General features: G+C 42.1%; 1 protein-coding gene across 4 annotated transcripts in view; it reads left to right on the top strand.

Moving 5' to 3' along the window:
- The window catches only part of vps13c (vacuolar protein sorting 13 homolog C), a 43,340-nt gene that overhangs the window by 14,403 nt on the left and 12,991 nt on the right, over positions 1–15,946 (top strand). For all 4 annotated transcript variants that reach the window (XM_029846297.1, XM_029846296.1, XM_011609709.2 and 1 more), the window contains 34 exons: positions 30–89; positions 279–429; positions 533–649; positions 732–835; positions 985–1,152; positions 3,147–3,451; positions 3,602–3,749; positions 3,888–3,996; positions 4,084–4,205; positions 4,289–4,445; positions 6,666–6,745; positions 6,869–6,928; positions 7,136–7,280; positions 7,543–7,662; positions 7,739–7,842; positions 8,416–8,583; positions 8,817–9,121; positions 9,234–9,378; positions 9,576–9,714; positions 9,809–9,933; positions 10,438–10,604; positions 10,690–10,943; positions 11,080–11,306; positions 11,380–11,472; positions 11,638–11,868; positions 12,026–12,157; positions 12,396–12,485; positions 12,692–12,847; positions 12,969–13,233; positions 13,469–13,629; positions 13,702–13,823; positions 14,334–14,631; positions 14,755–15,144; positions 15,595–15,699. In XM_029846297.1, coding sequence (XP_029702157.1) covers positions 30–89; positions 279–429; positions 533–649; positions 732–835; positions 985–1,152; positions 3,147–3,451; positions 3,602–3,749; positions 3,888–3,996; positions 4,084–4,205; positions 4,289–4,445; positions 6,666–6,745; positions 6,869–6,928; positions 7,136–7,280; positions 7,543–7,662; positions 7,739–7,842; positions 8,416–8,583; positions 8,817–9,121; positions 9,234–9,378; positions 9,576–9,714; positions 9,809–9,933; positions 10,438–10,604; positions 10,690–10,943; positions 11,080–11,306; positions 11,380–11,472; positions 11,638–11,868; positions 12,026–12,157; positions 12,396–12,485; positions 12,692–12,847; positions 12,969–13,233; positions 13,469–13,629; positions 13,702–13,823; positions 14,334–14,631; positions 14,755–15,144; positions 15,595–15,699 — 5,523 coding nt within the window. The remainder of the gene's footprint in view (positions 1–29; positions 90–278; positions 430–532; positions 650–731; positions 836–984; positions 1,153–3,146; positions 3,452–3,601; positions 3,750–3,887; positions 3,997–4,083; positions 4,206–4,288; positions 4,446–6,665; positions 6,746–6,868; positions 6,929–7,135; positions 7,281–7,542; positions 7,663–7,738; positions 7,843–8,415; positions 8,584–8,816; positions 9,122–9,233; positions 9,379–9,575; positions 9,715–9,808; positions 9,934–10,437; positions 10,605–10,689; positions 10,944–11,079; positions 11,307–11,379; positions 11,473–11,637; positions 11,869–12,025; positions 12,158–12,395; positions 12,486–12,691; positions 12,848–12,968; positions 13,234–13,468; positions 13,630–13,701; positions 13,824–14,333; positions 14,632–14,754; positions 15,145–15,594; positions 15,700–15,946) is intronic.

Raw genomic sequence — 15,946 nt, 5'->3', positions numbered from 1 at the left:
ATGTACATTGTTTGTCTTGTATTTTGCAGGCTGATCCAAAGGGTCCCAGTTTTCAGACTGTGTTCTGCAACACTGAACAAATGCTGAAGGTAGAGACGAAGTTGATAGCAATAGGATGACAGTTATTTTTTTTATTTTTTTTTTCAAAATTCCTCAAGGGGCATGAAGAAATATTCTTTCTTCCACTTTTTGGATGTAAAAGAAAAAAGTTTTCTTTTTATTCACTTCATCTACAGTATTTCATCATTATATGCATGAAATGTCTTTATTAATTTCAGGTGGAGTTTTCTTCTTTAAACTTTCTCCTCCACACTGAAGCTCTCCTGTCAACAATCAAGTATCTGAGCAGCATATTCCCCTCGGAACTTGCTACTGCCCGCAATCCAGACACCAAAAAACAGGCAGACAAGAGTGATCATGGTCGTTCAGGTAAGCAAAGAACATCCTTTTTTTGGTTTGGTGGTGTTTTCTTTTTCATGTGATTTTTGACCCCTAATGTTTCTTCTGTGTTTGTGTGTGGGTTTATGCGTAGTGTTTAAAGCAGCCAAAAATGGTGGCGTGTTCAGCTTAAAGCTTTACGCTATGTTGGGTTCCTTCCATGTTGAGGTTTGCGATGACCACTGCAACATTGCTGATATCAAGATCCAAGGTAGGTTACATGTTTCAGCACACGCAGCGGCTGCGTTCCTGGGCAGGAACCTGTTTACCACATTATACAACTGCCTCTGCAGGAATTGACGCATCAGTGTTGGTGCAGGCGAAGCAGATGCAGGTATGTGCTCGGCTCAGAGATGTCGTGGTCACTGACGTCAACCCCAACACTATCCACAGGAAGGTTAGTAGCAGAAAAATATGTATTATGATACCTGAACACATAGTACATGCAATACAAATGTCAACAACTACAGCATCCACAATGATGACTTTACACATCTTTATATTTCATCCTGCTGATCAGGTTCCTTGTTTCTTGCTTACCCGTAGGCCGTATCCATCGTTGGTGAGGAGTTGTTCAACTTTGAACTGTCTTTGTTTCCGGGGGCAACAGAGGGAGATGGTTATAGCAACATGTCAAAGGTGGACGGAAAGGTCAAAATGCGCCTGGGATGCATCCAGATCATCTACCTGCACAAGTTCCTCATGTCTCTGCTGGTCAGACATGCTGATACACACATACATCTAAATATGTTCACACATGAGAAAAACAAACACATTCGTGTAAACCTTTTGATCACATGTGCTGTCCAACCTTAATAATAATAGTAATTCTTAGTTTAAGCTTCGTCAGTTTAATAAGTTACATTTCTGTGTCTACCAGAGATTTAAGATATGCTTTAGAGTTTCACTATGGAATTTGTCCTAAAGAGGTCAAGTGGTGTAGTTGAGCCGTCCACCTATCAGATGTTGAGTGTTGTGTCTTGTAGGAGACACGGTGATGTCCTGTAAAATTGCATGGTTGCTTCTTTACTAGCAGCTGTCTTCACACATGTAGCTGCTTGTAGATCTTGATGTCTGAGGTCCATTAGTTCTGTCTGTCCCTACATCACCACAGCAGCATATAATAGGAGCAGATGGATCTCACTGCCAATTTCCATTGAAAGTGTCTGCGTTTAAGTTTTTTCTGAGCTTTGTCCTCTCTTCCATAAACTTCTCCTTCTCTTCCTCCCCATCCTCCTTCTCCTATTTCCTCCCTATATCTCTTAAACTCCATAGATTTCAGTAGTCTGTAATTGTCCCCACTCCACTTCTTGTGTATTTAAACCCAATTCCCCACCCCTCCTGTTCTGGCCTGTCTTTTGTGGATTATTGAGCTGACTCTTCTACTGACTTTCAATTTTTTTCATCTGATTGGATCACCTGGTTAAAAAAAAAAAAAAAAAAAAAAAAAAAAGAAAAGAAAAGAAAAGTTTTGAAACTTTCCCATAGTCTCAGACAGACATGTATATACCAATGTCTTTCTGCCTTTGTGTGTAGATACGTGCAAAACTTGAACTATATGGAACTCTGGAAATGCATAGCAGGTGCACAACGTTAGCACCTTTTCATTCCAATTTAATCCGGATTAGTGTGCAATGATCAAATGGTCATTATGGGAAGAGTTATAAATCATTCTTTCTTCTGTCCTGTCAGGGGATTTATTTGAACAGATTTTTAAAATGGTCTTCCTTAAGTTAGGTTTAAGATAAGAACTTTATTAAATCTTGTAAGAAATTGTGTTGCAACTTTGGAAAAATGTTTTCCTACAGGATTCATAAAGTTTTAGCTCATTTTAAACTTAACTTGCCGCATTGTGTTTGCAGTTCTGCATTCAGGTTGAGCCAGATTTGTCATCCTCCTACTAAAATAAGTGTCTGCATTTATACGGAGGACTTCGTCTCTTTCCTTTCATGTTTCCAGTGTCTTCTCTCATGATGTGGGTGTTATGTTTCCAGATGCATCTTTCTTGTCTCTCCTCTGTTTTGTTTTTTTCAGGCTTCTTTTAGCTTTCAGTATTCGTCTGCCGATGAGGTATAGCTTCATATGCATCAAGGCTTCTGCTATAGCATCACTCAGGGACTCCACTGTACCTGCTGTTCCCCAGAATGTTCATTTGCTATGAAATGACTGATGAATTATAGTCTCAGTGAACAGGTTTACCCTCACCCCCAGCTCTCATCTTTGGCTTTCTCTTATGTGAATAAGTGAATCCAGTCTGAATCAGTGTGATAGACGATACAACCATTGAGCTTTTCATGCAATCATGACAACTATGAGAACTCACTTTCTTCATCAGCGCTTGGCAGTTAACTCGCTAGTTTTCACTGTCACCGACCCTCTACTTTGTAAATCACATGACCTCACCTCCCTCACTGAACTGGTTCCACACTGTTTGAACTTTTTTGTTTCAAGTGCCTGTAATGGGATTGAGCTGAACCTCTGAAGTCTAGAAAAAGATTAGTCTATTTGGTTTCTTCTGAACTAGTGTCAATCCAAAATATTCTCTTTATTAAAAAAAAACAGTTTTCATGAGGTTCCGTTGATTCCACTGTGTATGAAACAAAAGAGACTGACAGTCTTCCAGACAGTAAATACATCACTTACTTCTGCCTTGGCTTCTTCATTGTGACTCTTGCCTTGTCCTCATCATCTGAATCTGCGTCCTGCAGATGTTCATCGACAACTTCCAGATAGCCAAAGAAGCTCTGAGCACAGCGACTGCACAGGCAGCGGAGAGGGCCGCGTCCAAAGTCCGTGGCTTTGCGCAGAAGAGTTTCCGCCTATTAATGGACATCCAGCTCAAGGCTCCACTTATCATCATTCCTCAGTCCTCCAGTTCCCACAATGCCGTGTTGATCGACCTGGGTATGATTACAGTGGGAAACAGCTTCTCTCTGTTGCAAGCTGAAGGTTTCTCGCTGCCAGTGGTGGTGGAAAAGATGAATGTGAAGCTGACTCAGCTGAAACTGTCCAGGTAACAATTCACAATTCTGAGAAAATTTGAGAGAACTCACTGTAAAGAAAAGTGTGAAATAAATGCATCTTTTTCTCTCTGTGGTGTCAGACTGGCTTTGAACCTACTAACTGTTTTTCTTTGCTGCTGCAAAACATGAATGGTTTTTAGAACCACACTGAAGCAGGAAGGCTCTCAGCCTGACATTCAGATTCTCCAGCCAATCAACCTGCAAGTGCTCATCACCAGGAACCTGGCAGCTTCTTGGTATGGCAAACTTCCTGGAGTCCAAGTCCAGGGTGTCCTGCAGTCTGTCAGCGTAGGTTTTTATTTTAAACATCTTGTTGACAACAAATTCCCTCTGATGTTCAACTGTAAATCTACTGCTGTATGATGACAGGAAGTACCGATGTCTTTAAATTTTTCAGTCAGTTTTAAAACCTAAAACTGTTTGCAGATGAATTTGGGTGAGGAAGACCTTTCTGTGTTGATGAAGATCTTGGTGGAGAACATCGGAGAAGGCAGTTCACAACACTGCATCGATGCCAAAAGGCAGATGGTGCAAGGTAGATTTATTCACTACTGCTGATGGGAGATCTGTTTGTGCCTTAATAAAAGTATTTGAGGGCGAAAACTGCTGTTACCATCCACAGACAAGGTGGAGGTTACTGAAAAGCAGTTGGAGGTGGCAGAATCTGAAGATGTGTTGGCAGCCACCAATGGAAACGTAACTGAGAACATGATCATTATTCTTTTGGACTTTAAAATCAAGGAGGTGTGTTGATTTATTTTTCTTACAAAATCGATTTGCTATGTCACCTAACTAACTCATCCGGCCTTTGCTGGTTCCTCTTAAAGGCCTTGCTGACCCTGAAGAAGTTCAGAGAGCAGGAGGAATTTCCTTTCCTGGTCTTCCATGTTAGCCATCTGGGCATTGACATCAAAGTCAGGAAGTTTGACATGTGTGCCACAACATACATCAAAGAGGTCACCATGAAGAGTCTGGAGTTCAAAGGTCAGACACTTTTGCAGACTACCATCAAAGATTTATAGGCATCAGGATTTAGGGAACTGTACAGTCCACTCGAAGTGTCTGCAGAAGCAAAACGACGTATTACCAAAATTGTTTTCATATTGCTTAACTGCTGAGCACTTGTAGTAGACAGCAGGTGACACTGGCTTCTCCTATGCCACTGGATGTGATGTGTGGGCGGAGCAAATGTATGCGGTGCATGTTAAATCGACATGCAGCCAACTGAGCAAGCTGGATCCTTGCATTAAACCATTCAGTCTGACCCAATCAATATTAGCTTTTCCGGGAATAGAAATCTGAGGATTTTCAGGGCTGTACTCTAGAGCAGATGCCCTCAAATAGGCTCAGCACCTGCTGGAGAGCTCACAATTTGTTCAGTCCAAGTGTGAATTTGATAAGGTCCATAAGTGTGGTTGGCACCCTGACTCCCGAGGACAAAGCTCAGGGATTCATTTTATACACGGGTCAGCTGAGCTGCTGCCATATGTTCTAGATGTTCAGGTAAAAAGTGGAGCTAGAGAGCTGGATCAGATATTAGTGGAAACTTGCAGGCAGGCAGACCTGGCAGACTTAAACAAACCGTTAGGGTTTTGTGGGAGGGTCCTGCAGGGGCCATGTTTCCTGCTGACATTGTTTGGACAGTTTGGAACTGCAGCCTTAATGTAATTCATTTTAGTCCTAGAAGCACCCCACCAACCAACTACTGGACACTAGAAATGGGCCTCAAGCCAAAGGAATTAGATAAAGACAGGTGACAGCATTCAGTGAAAGTCATGCACAGTCTCGACTCGGGGAAAAAGCTAAGTATGGCTGCAGTGAGGTCATGGAGGAAGAGTGTTGGGCTCTGTTGTGGACCAGAAGGCTTATCATGACTGTATCACTCTTCTCAGGATCCTTGAAAAGAGTTACACCAGGGTGCTGGGGAGGACAGTTTGTATGGCAGTGATGCAACGCAGTTCAATGTAGAGTAGCATGCTAAAAGTTGTGCCCGACAGGTCAAAATGTCTGTTAATGTGAAGAGCTCAGATAACATATTCCCTTTAAATTTTAATCAAAAGCATTTTTCACAATAACAGAATAACAGAAAAGGAAAATTGGCCGTAGCAAGCGTTAGGTAGTAGTTACTCGTGCCCCCTCTTGGCCAGTATTACAGCTTTTAACTGCTTTTTGAAGCACAAGTGTCTCATTTTAGGGATTTTCCTCCATTCCTCCTCACTAAAGTCTTTACTTCTGTCAGATTCTCCTCAATTAATTCTGTGTCTTCAGTTTCAAACACACATCTGCTCATTGTGGCCCCAGAGTTATGGCCCCCTGCTTCTGTCTGTCCCAACCCTAAATGCCCACAGCAGTCTCACCCACGTCTCATTGTCCTCCTTAGATCTAGTTCGTTGTGTTGGATAGTTTTGGCTTAAAGTACAAGTGCTTGGCTCAGGGACCTGATTCTGTCTGTGTTTCTGGATTTGACTGCCTGTGTGGTATGCGAAAAAGACACAAACTGTCCACATCAGAGTCCTGTCTCACCCATTCCTGACAGTTTCTGTTAACTGTCCTTTCTTCATTACATTCCAAACTGAGGAACTGGGCACTTGAAAGCACTTTACTATCTTCTTACAGCCTTTTCCTGCTTTGTGGGCATCAATCATTTTCATTTTCAGAGTTCTATACAACTGCCTCAAGGAACGCTGGCTTCTGATTGATGGGACAAGACATCTTTGTCAAATATGTTCTAATGTAGGAAATATGTGTCAGGAAATACCTCTGCGTTATGTTTTCTTGTTGGTGTGATTAATACTAGAAGACAAGCAGAAATTTCTTAATGGAATCTGTCCGAACCCCTCCTTAGTGTCCAAACCGGTCCTTACTGTCGTCTTTCCACTGTGTTTGACTGTGAGTTTCCTCTGATCTGTAGCTTCATTTTCTCCTACTTTTACACCCTCTTCATTGCCAATACCACCATGTCAGGATAACATAGTGTGGATTCTCTGTTTTAAACATTTAATTTGCATCTATTGTGCATTTTTTTCCTTTATTTTTGTGACATTTCAGATTTGCTTCACATTTAGATGGAAACCAGGCCAGTGATCATTTTACCTTTATACAAAACAAATAAAACAAAGATGTGACTTCCTGTTTGGGTGATGCAGCAGAAGCATGCATAGATGTACTGATAATGTAGAAATGACTGTGAATATCGTGTTTCAGACCAAAGTGGACAACCATTGTGTCTCATCAGCTCCTCTGTGGAGCCTGGAGCCGAACTGTTCAAAGTGCAGTATTTGAAGGTGATGACATCAGTATTTTTATGTGGTTATCTGTCCGAAATATTCTTTGCGATTATAGTAAAATGATTTGATGACTTTAAATTGAACCTTTTGGTCACCTTAACTGTCATTTGTTTGACTCAGGCTGACCGATCAGGACCAAACTTCTCATCAGTCTATAAGAATACTGAACAGATGGTCAATGTGAGTTTTTGTTTTACATCATATTCCATTTGTTTTGGGGCTGGTGGTATTCCAGCCTATAGGGGACTAAGCTAAGAGCCCCTGTAACCTCTTCTTTAGTTTATGTGTGTTCATTGTTCATATTACGAGTATAATACAAAACATTGATTTATTCTCTTTCTTAAAGACTATTTTTCATTGCTGATCTTTGCACATTGTTCTCTCCAGGTGAGTTTCAACTCTCTGGACCTCATACTGCACAGTGAGGCTCTGCTGTCAACGATCAACTTCCTGTCTGTTGCATTGTCGTCTGGAAACACCGACAGAGAGATCAGACCTACAACAGAGGACCAGATGTTGGCCACAAAGTCAAGTCAGTGTCAATAAAAATGCCTCCGTAGAATGGCTTCCATTACTGATGTGGGAGTGACGGATATGTAATGACTTTATATGTTTACATTGGTAATGTCTGACAATGTGAAGTACTATAAATTAACTGCATAGATGGAACATCTGAACCAAAGATCATGCGCTTTCAAAAGGGAATTGGTACCAGTCTGTGTGGTTGCTGTCAACCTCCAGCTTGATCAACTGTTGGTTTATTAACTAGGTCGTAACCTCTCATCTCCCTTCAGCCACCATGCCGTTACCTGCACAAGACAACATCATCAATTTGAAAGTGATGATGTCACTGGGAGCCTTTAACATCATGGTGTGTGAGCAGAACTGCAACATAGCTGACATTAAGATCCAAGGTACAAAAGGGCAACTGACATTTGTCAACTTGGTGTCGAGGGTAACTAATATTTTCCATTCTTTCCTTTCCCTCAGGTATAAATGGGTCTATCCTGATGCAAGGTCCACAAACTCAAATATCAGCCCGTCTGAGAGATTTCATTGTTTTAAATGCTGATTCAAAAAGCATCCACAAGAAGGTATGTTCTGTTATTTACAGTGATTTCTGTGAGACAGAGTCCACCACATCTCATTTTGCCAATATAGCATTATTTGGATAACATTTTACAACTACTATCGCCCAAAGAAAAATTTAAGTATTAACATTCATGTCAACTCAGCCCGGTACACAACAGAATTCCCACCTATATTTTTTATTGTGTCACGCAGACTCATAAAGCTCCAGTTAGCTGTCGTAAACAGTTTACAGACCCAAGACCACCAGCATAAAACACTTTCTTAGGATCACTTAATGTTATGCGGGTGTTGGCTTGTGGGAAAAGTCAAGAAGACAGCAGAGTTTTCTCAACTGGGTCTCTGAGGATATTAGGAATTCAGCTCAAAAATGTGCTGCAATGATATTCATTTGCTAACCTTTGTGATGGATGCTACACAGCAAAGTGTTCCAAAAATAACATAAACCCAGTTTGTTTACCCTTGTTTAAATGGAACTCTGATCATTTAGGACACACTTCATTGCCGATGAGTTGTACTTCAACTAATGTTCATTGCTTGAGTCAGATTGAATAAAGTGAACTCTTTCTGTCGTTGAGGTCGTGTCCATCGTTGGTAACGAGGTTTTCAGCTTCACAATGAGTCTGATGCCTAATGCTACCGAGGGGGCAGCCTATACTGATACATCCAAAACTGATGGCAGATTGAAGCTGAATATGAGCTGCATCCAGGTGGTTTACCTGCACAAGTTCTTCATGTCTTTGCTGGTGAGTTTGTGGATGAAGGAATAATTTATTTGGACTTTAAAATCAAGGAGGTGTGTTGATTATTAAATTATTTGGATCAATTTGTTCAGAAAAGAAATCTATGAAAAATTAAGTTTGATGTAAATGTAAAATGGCTTCCAGTTCTGATATAACAGCAATTCAAGCCAGTTCATCATTGCAAATTAAAAAAATAAATTGAAATTCTTCACGTTTGTTGATTTGTTTTCTTTCAGAACTTCACCAACAGCTTTCAAATGGCCAGAGAAGCGTTGAGCGCAGCAACTGCTCAGGCGGCAGAGAAGGCGGCGTCCAGTGTTCGAGACTTTGCGCAGAAGAGTTTTCGTCTGTCCATGGACATAAATTTAAAGGCTCCACTCATCATCGTCCCACAGTCATCCGTCTCCCAGGATGCTCTTGTGATGGACCTGGGTCTGATTAAGGTTGGAAACAGCTTTTCTCTACTGCCCATCGATGGCTGCCCACTGCCAGCCATCATAGACAACTTGGACATTCAGTTATCGCAACTAAAACTTTCCAGGTGGGTATTTCCAGTTTCCAGGAAGTGATGTCAAATTCATCATGTCTCAACTTAAAACTTGATTCTAAGCCTTCTATATTTGAACATAGTTTTATTCCCATTTTTTCTTCAGAACCTCTGTGGACCAGATATCAGGCCTGCCAAATGAACTACTGGAACCAGTAAATCTGCACCTGAATATTAAAAGAAACTTGGCAGCTTCCTGGAATAAGAAGATGGTTGCTGTGGAAGTGTTTGGAGATCTGAAACCCATGAAGGTAGGAGGGGTTAGAGGAAACAGAAGCTGGATATGAATTTTGAGCATTTTGTTTATATGTTTCAGCGACCATTTCACTGTCTTATAGGATTTTATGCATTTACTTTAAGTGGGACGTTGAAATTGTTCTGGATGTTGCTATTCAGTAGCTGGGTCTCGTTGCTGTCTGTTGCTAACCTGGACCCTGCTTGTCTGCAGGTGGAGCTGAGCCAGGATGACCTGATGATGCTCCTGAAAATCCCACTGGAGAATTTGGGAGAGGCCAGCAGTCTGGGACACCTCTCGCATAAACAGGATGTTAGCGTGCATTTGCAAACATCTGAAAGTTCATCCACAGGTATGTCAGTGCAGACTGAAACTGACAAGTGTACAAACATCCTCTTCAAGGTACTTCATTTCCCTGTTCTGGTGGATTTTCGATGTACTTTTAGCTTCAGCTCATGTTGGAAAGTCGTCAGTTAGTGGTGATGAAGAGGGGGATTCCCTGGAGACCATGAGGTTCACTGTCAACATCGAGTCTCTTTCTTTGGTTCTGTATGGCAATGACCCCAAACAGGTCAGTGAGAGATTCTGAAAAATTGGGTGTTAATTTCCTTTTGAAGTTATGAGAGCAATCAGAATCAAGGTCCTCATCATGACCTAGGACAAATTTGCACATTCACATCTGACTCTTCAAAGAGCCCTGTTGGGTGCACGTGAGGTCAGCTGTGCATTAAAAGTCGTGGCAAGAAAAAGTATGTGAACCTTTGGGAATTTTATGTGGGAGCTTCCACTGTAAAACCAATCCCCAGTCTGTGCTATCAAAGCCTTGCCTGCAGCATTGAGGTAGCTTTCTCACTCCACACAGTTACTGTCCTGATAGCTGATTTGGATTTATAGATTTGGGGGTCTGAAGGATTGGTCTAAACATCTTCTGATCCATAGCATTGACCTGTCACATCATTGTCATGAAGAGGCCGGTTGATTGAAAATTGTAGACCATTGGTGGACCACGTGACCCACTAGAGTTTTTTTAATTTCTATCTATCTGACCAAGCGACCATATTTATGTTCTTTCCAGCCCTCAGAGCATCAGCATCAACAGAATCTCAGACTGGCTGAGTTTGCCCTCCACCTCCTGAAGACTTCAGGTAAGCTATGGACTAATGGCTGTGTGGAGGTGACTACTGTCCTCAGCACCTGCACACTGGATGACCTGAGGGCTGGCATGAACAGGGTCACTTCTCGGTAAGTCTCATGTTATTGTTAGTTTTTCCCAGCCTCAGAACAATAATTTGGTCAGCCTTTAGTTTTACCTGTACTGTGGTGGCAGGATGATCAGGCAGCGAGATGAGGAAAGCTCCGAGGCGATGATCGATGTGACCTACCGACAGAATACTGAAGGCCGAGAGCTGGTGGCAGTCCTGCAGAAACTGTACTTGTGTGCCAGTATTGAATTCCTTTTGGCAGTCACAGAGTTCTTCGTCCAGGCTCTGCCTAAAAGTGACTCCATGAACAAGAGCTCTGCCTTGAGTGACAAACTCTCACTGAGAGAGACCTCAGAACCCCAAACAGGCTCTAAGACCGGTAAGACCAGAGATTGGGCCTGGTAAGATGAGATAGATGAAATAGCCTCAGCTTTTAGAACTGATCCGTGGTTCCAGTCTTTGAAAATCAGCGATCTTGCAAAACTTTTCTCATCAATAAAATGGTCTCTCTGCAGCGGCAGCAGTCAAAACACGCGTGCAAGCTGTGGTGTTGGACCCCGAGGTGGTGTTCGTAGCCAACCTGATGAAGGCTGATGCACCTGCCCTCCTTGCCTCATTTCAGTGTGATTTCACCCTGCAGACTGAGGTTGACTCAAGTCAGATCATGAGAGCCAACCTCAGGGAACTGAAGGTCCAGGCCTGCCCATTCATCCGTAACAAGGATGACAAGACCATCACCACAGTAAGATGCCGGTTCACCTACTATGTTCACTAGTATAACCTGTCTGTTACAACCAGTCTGACTGTGTTTACAGGTACTGAGACCTTGCTCCGTCGTGATGGAAACCAAAAGCCACGTCAACCAACCACTGACTGGTTCAGTTATAGTGGAGGAAGTCATTGTCAAGGTGCATCCATCTTCATTATTCAAACATGTTTGAAAGTGAGATTAAGAGATTAAAATGTTCCCAGATCTCATTTTCTTAAAAGATGTTGTCAAAGTTGGTCTTTGCGCAATAGAATGTGTAGGTCTCTGGAGCTGTTCCAGACAATAATTTGTGTTTTTCCTGCAGATTTCTCCGTTCATGCTCAACACAGTGATGACGATAACAGCTGCCATGAGGGCAAAGACAGAGCAACAAAAGGAGGAAGTTAAGTCAAACGTTGGGGATCTCTGGTCAGTCTTGAACATTAACAACTGTAACTACTGGTTCCTTGGAGTGGAAGAGGCCACAGAGGTCACCGAGAGTTTCCAAGAGGCCAGTCACTGCAACGAGGGCGAGAACTTTTCTGCACAGATCAAGGTGCCACACAGAATTTCTGAAATTATCACACACGTCACATTTTTACCTCCATTCTAGCTAGGGATTTCTTTCCATCAAATGCCTGTTAATGCCTGTTTTAAGTTTTTTTCTGCAGACACCCTACAGCTCTGATAGGATCCTATTTCCCTTATTACAGGTGTTCCAGGTGACACTGGAATCTGGTCTGGGTCATCAGACAGTCCCTCTCTTGCTGGCAGAGTCCTCTTTCAATGGACTGGCCAAAAATTGGTCATCTCTTCTCCAGCTGAGAGGTGACATGACACTGGAGGTGAGAGCTGCTGTCTCCCACATGTACAACCTATATACACACATATCCCAGCAGAAACAGGACGTTTGGATCAGTTAGCAATGAATCAACCTTTAAAAGTCAGCAAGAGTATGAGTTTTCAGTGGTGTCCTGTAGGATGATGTTCAAATAAGCTGAAGTTTAGACTGAGACAAGAATGAATATTGAACTATTGAGGTGACCTGAAAGATGTTTGATTTTGTACCTTTGTGTCCTTAAGGTGAACTATTTCAATGAGCTTCACGCTGTGTGGGAGCCTCTGATTGAACGAGTTGACAATAGCAAACGCAGGTGGAACTTGGAGCTGGAGGTAAATATCACAACTGAAGATTTGATCATTTCCACCAGAGAAATTTTGTTTTTTATACTTTTTTATAATATCAATATCAGATGAAGCAAGAGTCTCTGATGCAAAAAAACTTGTCTTAGAGCTAATATACGCGGTCGAATCTTTAAGATTAAATTAAAATATCACTGAATTGTGCCTTGTATCAGCTAATGATCTTTTTTCTACAGGTAAGGACGAATCCAATCCAAGACAAGAGTCCTGTTCACGGAGATGAGTTCATCATTCTGCCTGAGCCTCGCACTGCCATCAGCATCTGCTCCACAGACACCATGAATGTCACCGTCTCGCAGTGCGCTCTCACTGTCTTTCACAACCTCACCAAGGTAAATAGCTTATGGCACCTTCTGGAAGTTCAGCACGAGATCTCTGACCACAAACTACTGCATATGTGAAAATGTGTAACTGTAGGTGGCACCATCATCTTGTCTTGTGTGCTTTGATTAGGCATTCTCAGAGGCTGCTACCAGCGACTTTAACTTCTTTCTGAAGGAGAAGGCACCTTTTACCATCAAAAACTGCCTCGGAATTCCTCTGATTGTTCGGCATGGTGCCAACCTGAGGGTAATGGGATCACCAGCACTGGGAAGATTCCACGAGCTGACTGTAGATCAGAGCATAGACCTGGAGCACACCATATTTGAATCATCATCACGGGGAAAATTGTCGACTCTGCAACGGCAGGAAAGCTGCCTGTTCAACCTCACCATCGGTCAGAATGCTTCGCTTTTCAGAATTCTGCCTTGTTTGTCCTGAAGTTCCAAACACCTACAGTATTCTGATTTAAGACCCAACTGAAACACCTTTTGTGTTGTTTAGCAGTAGAATTTAACAGCATATTTCACAGGTAGATAAAAGATAAAGTCTGGTCCTTTTTTAATGCAGTGTTTTTTGCTGGAGATTAAGTGAAGAGTTGAAATGAAGATAATGTGTTTATAATCCTGTAGTTCCAACTGGATACAGTGAGATCTCCAACATCGCTGTTGACAAACCAGGCCGGCGTCTGTATAATATTCGGGGTCCGATGTTGCAGGAGGCACTTTCTGTTCTGCTGCAGGTCGATGCTGCCGATGGAAACAAAGTCGTTACTGTCCGTGCGCCGCTGCAGGTTTGAAAAATTTAAATTCATGGTTCCAGGGGGAAAAGGCGCTTTCTAACCGTGTATTCTTTCTTTTTTAAGATAATAAACCATTTTTCCATGCCTTTCACTATCATGAAATACTGTCCAACATCCAGGAACCTTAAGAGTGTCGGAGAGGCTGAGCCTGACACTGAGTTTCACATCACTTTAGATTCATACAGGTAGCGTCACACTCTTACTCATTACAAATGTGTTATTAATGATAGCGTGAATGAATAAGCCCCTCCCATTCATCATTACCGTCATATACCTCATGGCACAGATCACTCAGGGGGAGAGACAAAAGCATAATTCTCCAGTTTATCATGACCCGCAAACCCAAACCTGCTACAGTTCATTTGGACTTCTGATATCACTCAACTGAGCTGATGGACCAAAAAAGCCAGTTCTTGTAAATGAATGTTGTCAGTCATCCAGTGTTTCAAATTATAATGAAGGATTCTTTCTTGGACAGAACACAGTTTTATTACAGCTGGTGTTTGTCAGATAATGCTGCAGCTGGGTTTAATAACCATGCTGCACCATATGACCTTTGTTTAATTGTACTGTGTGGTTCGTTGATATCCAAATTATTTAAGTAATTATTATGTAATTGTTATCATCTTTTGTCTTTGCAATGATGGGAAACTTGTCCTCAGGTGCTTTTGATTTGTTTTTCTTTTACATTACAGATGTCAGCTGTTTGTATGCCCTTCAGGAGGTCTTACCGGCCAGTTTGCACCATCCTCCTCCTGCATCTCTTGGAAGGAACAGGTGCACTGCAGCTCGGAGGTGCGTTCTGTGCTACATTGTCCGTCAACGATTAGCGGCCTCCTGCCGCTGACGGTTAGCACCCTGGCCGTTTCCGATGATCTGCGACACATTGCCAGCCAAGGAGAGGAGGACTGGGATCCTGCCTATGTCATTCATCTGTTCCCGGTGGTCACACTACGGAACCTGCTCCCCTACACCGTCCGCTACATGATGGAGGTGCATCAACTTCCCCAGCAACAGCCAAAAATAGTCATTTAAAGACCCATAAAATTATTGAAGTTTGACCATTAGTGAACTTTGAACAGATCTCATTCATTATTGTGTTTTTTTTCTTCTCAGAGCTCAGTTGACTCTTATGACCTTCTAGAGGGAAGCACAGCAGACCTTCTGAACGCAAGGGTCACTGGCGAAATTGTGTCTTTGGTTCTGATTAAGTATCAGGGTCGTAACTGGCACGGACACATTCGAATCCATCAGGAAATGACCGAGTTTTTCAGCGTTTCCCTCGTCTGCGAATTGGACACCAACATGACCGTGGACGTCAGTGTTCATGTAATGAGGACAACGAGCAGCGTGACCTTGTCCTTATTCAGCCCATACTGGATCATCAACAAAACATCTCGAGTGCTGCAGTACAAGGCTGAGAATGTAAACGTCAAACATCCTGCTGATTACAGGGACATCATCCTCTTCTCCTTCAGAAAGAAGAACCTCTTCAGCAAGAGCAAGGTGAGAAAAATCCCTACAAGTGGCCCTGTCGAGGCAACTCTCTTTTCCCATCAAATAATTTCCTAAATGTAATAAATAACATTCTCTCCTAGTGGGATTAAAAACAAAATGGAATGGACAGTCATGTTTGTAAGGACGAATATATTTAAACTATAAAAACTGGAAGAATCTGCCATTTTGTAGGCTGTCCAAATGTTAAGTGGAGATCTCTGTACCCTATTGAGTGGCTCAAATTATCCTATAATGCACTGTGAAAGTAGTGTACGACCAACATTCCCGAATCAAAATTTATATCACAGTTGAGATGTTTGATGTGGTGTTAATTTTAGTGTTTAATATCACCAAATCTTACAAGAATTTTTGTTTTATGCTGGGCTCTCCTGAGTATTAAAAGGATGTTTTATAGTACAGTAAATGTAGTTTTTTCTGCATGTCTTTTTTTGTTTTTAGCTCCAGTTGTGCATTTCCAACAGTTCCTGGTCTGATGCTTTCTCCCTGGACACCGTGGGAAGTTATGGCTGTGTTCAGTGTCCTGCAAGCAACATGGATTATCTGGTAATATCACAAAGTTTCCATCAAACTGATGTTCAAATTTTCCTTTATTTTAAACATTTTCACAAATTTCTTCAGAAGATGACCAAGTGTTGAGGAAAACGCACCAAATGATACAATAGAAGGTGGCCTCAGACACACATTATGCTTTGCTAGGACAACTACCCAAGCAGCCCCAGCTAATCAGTGGAATTCTATTAGCCAACCATTCACACTGTCAACAGTTAACTATAAACCATTAGTTAGACTA

The sequence above is a fragment of the Takifugu rubripes genome, chromosome 13 (genome assembly GCF_901000725.2).
Source record: "Takifugu rubripes chromosome 13, fTakRub1.2, whole genome shotgun sequence".
Classification (NCBI taxonomy): domain Eukaryota; kingdom Metazoa; phylum Chordata; class Actinopteri; order Tetraodontiformes; family Tetraodontidae; genus Takifugu; species Takifugu rubripes.
The sequence above is the reverse complement of the archived record's forward strand: the minus strand, read 5'-3'. Positions and strand labels throughout refer to the sequence as shown.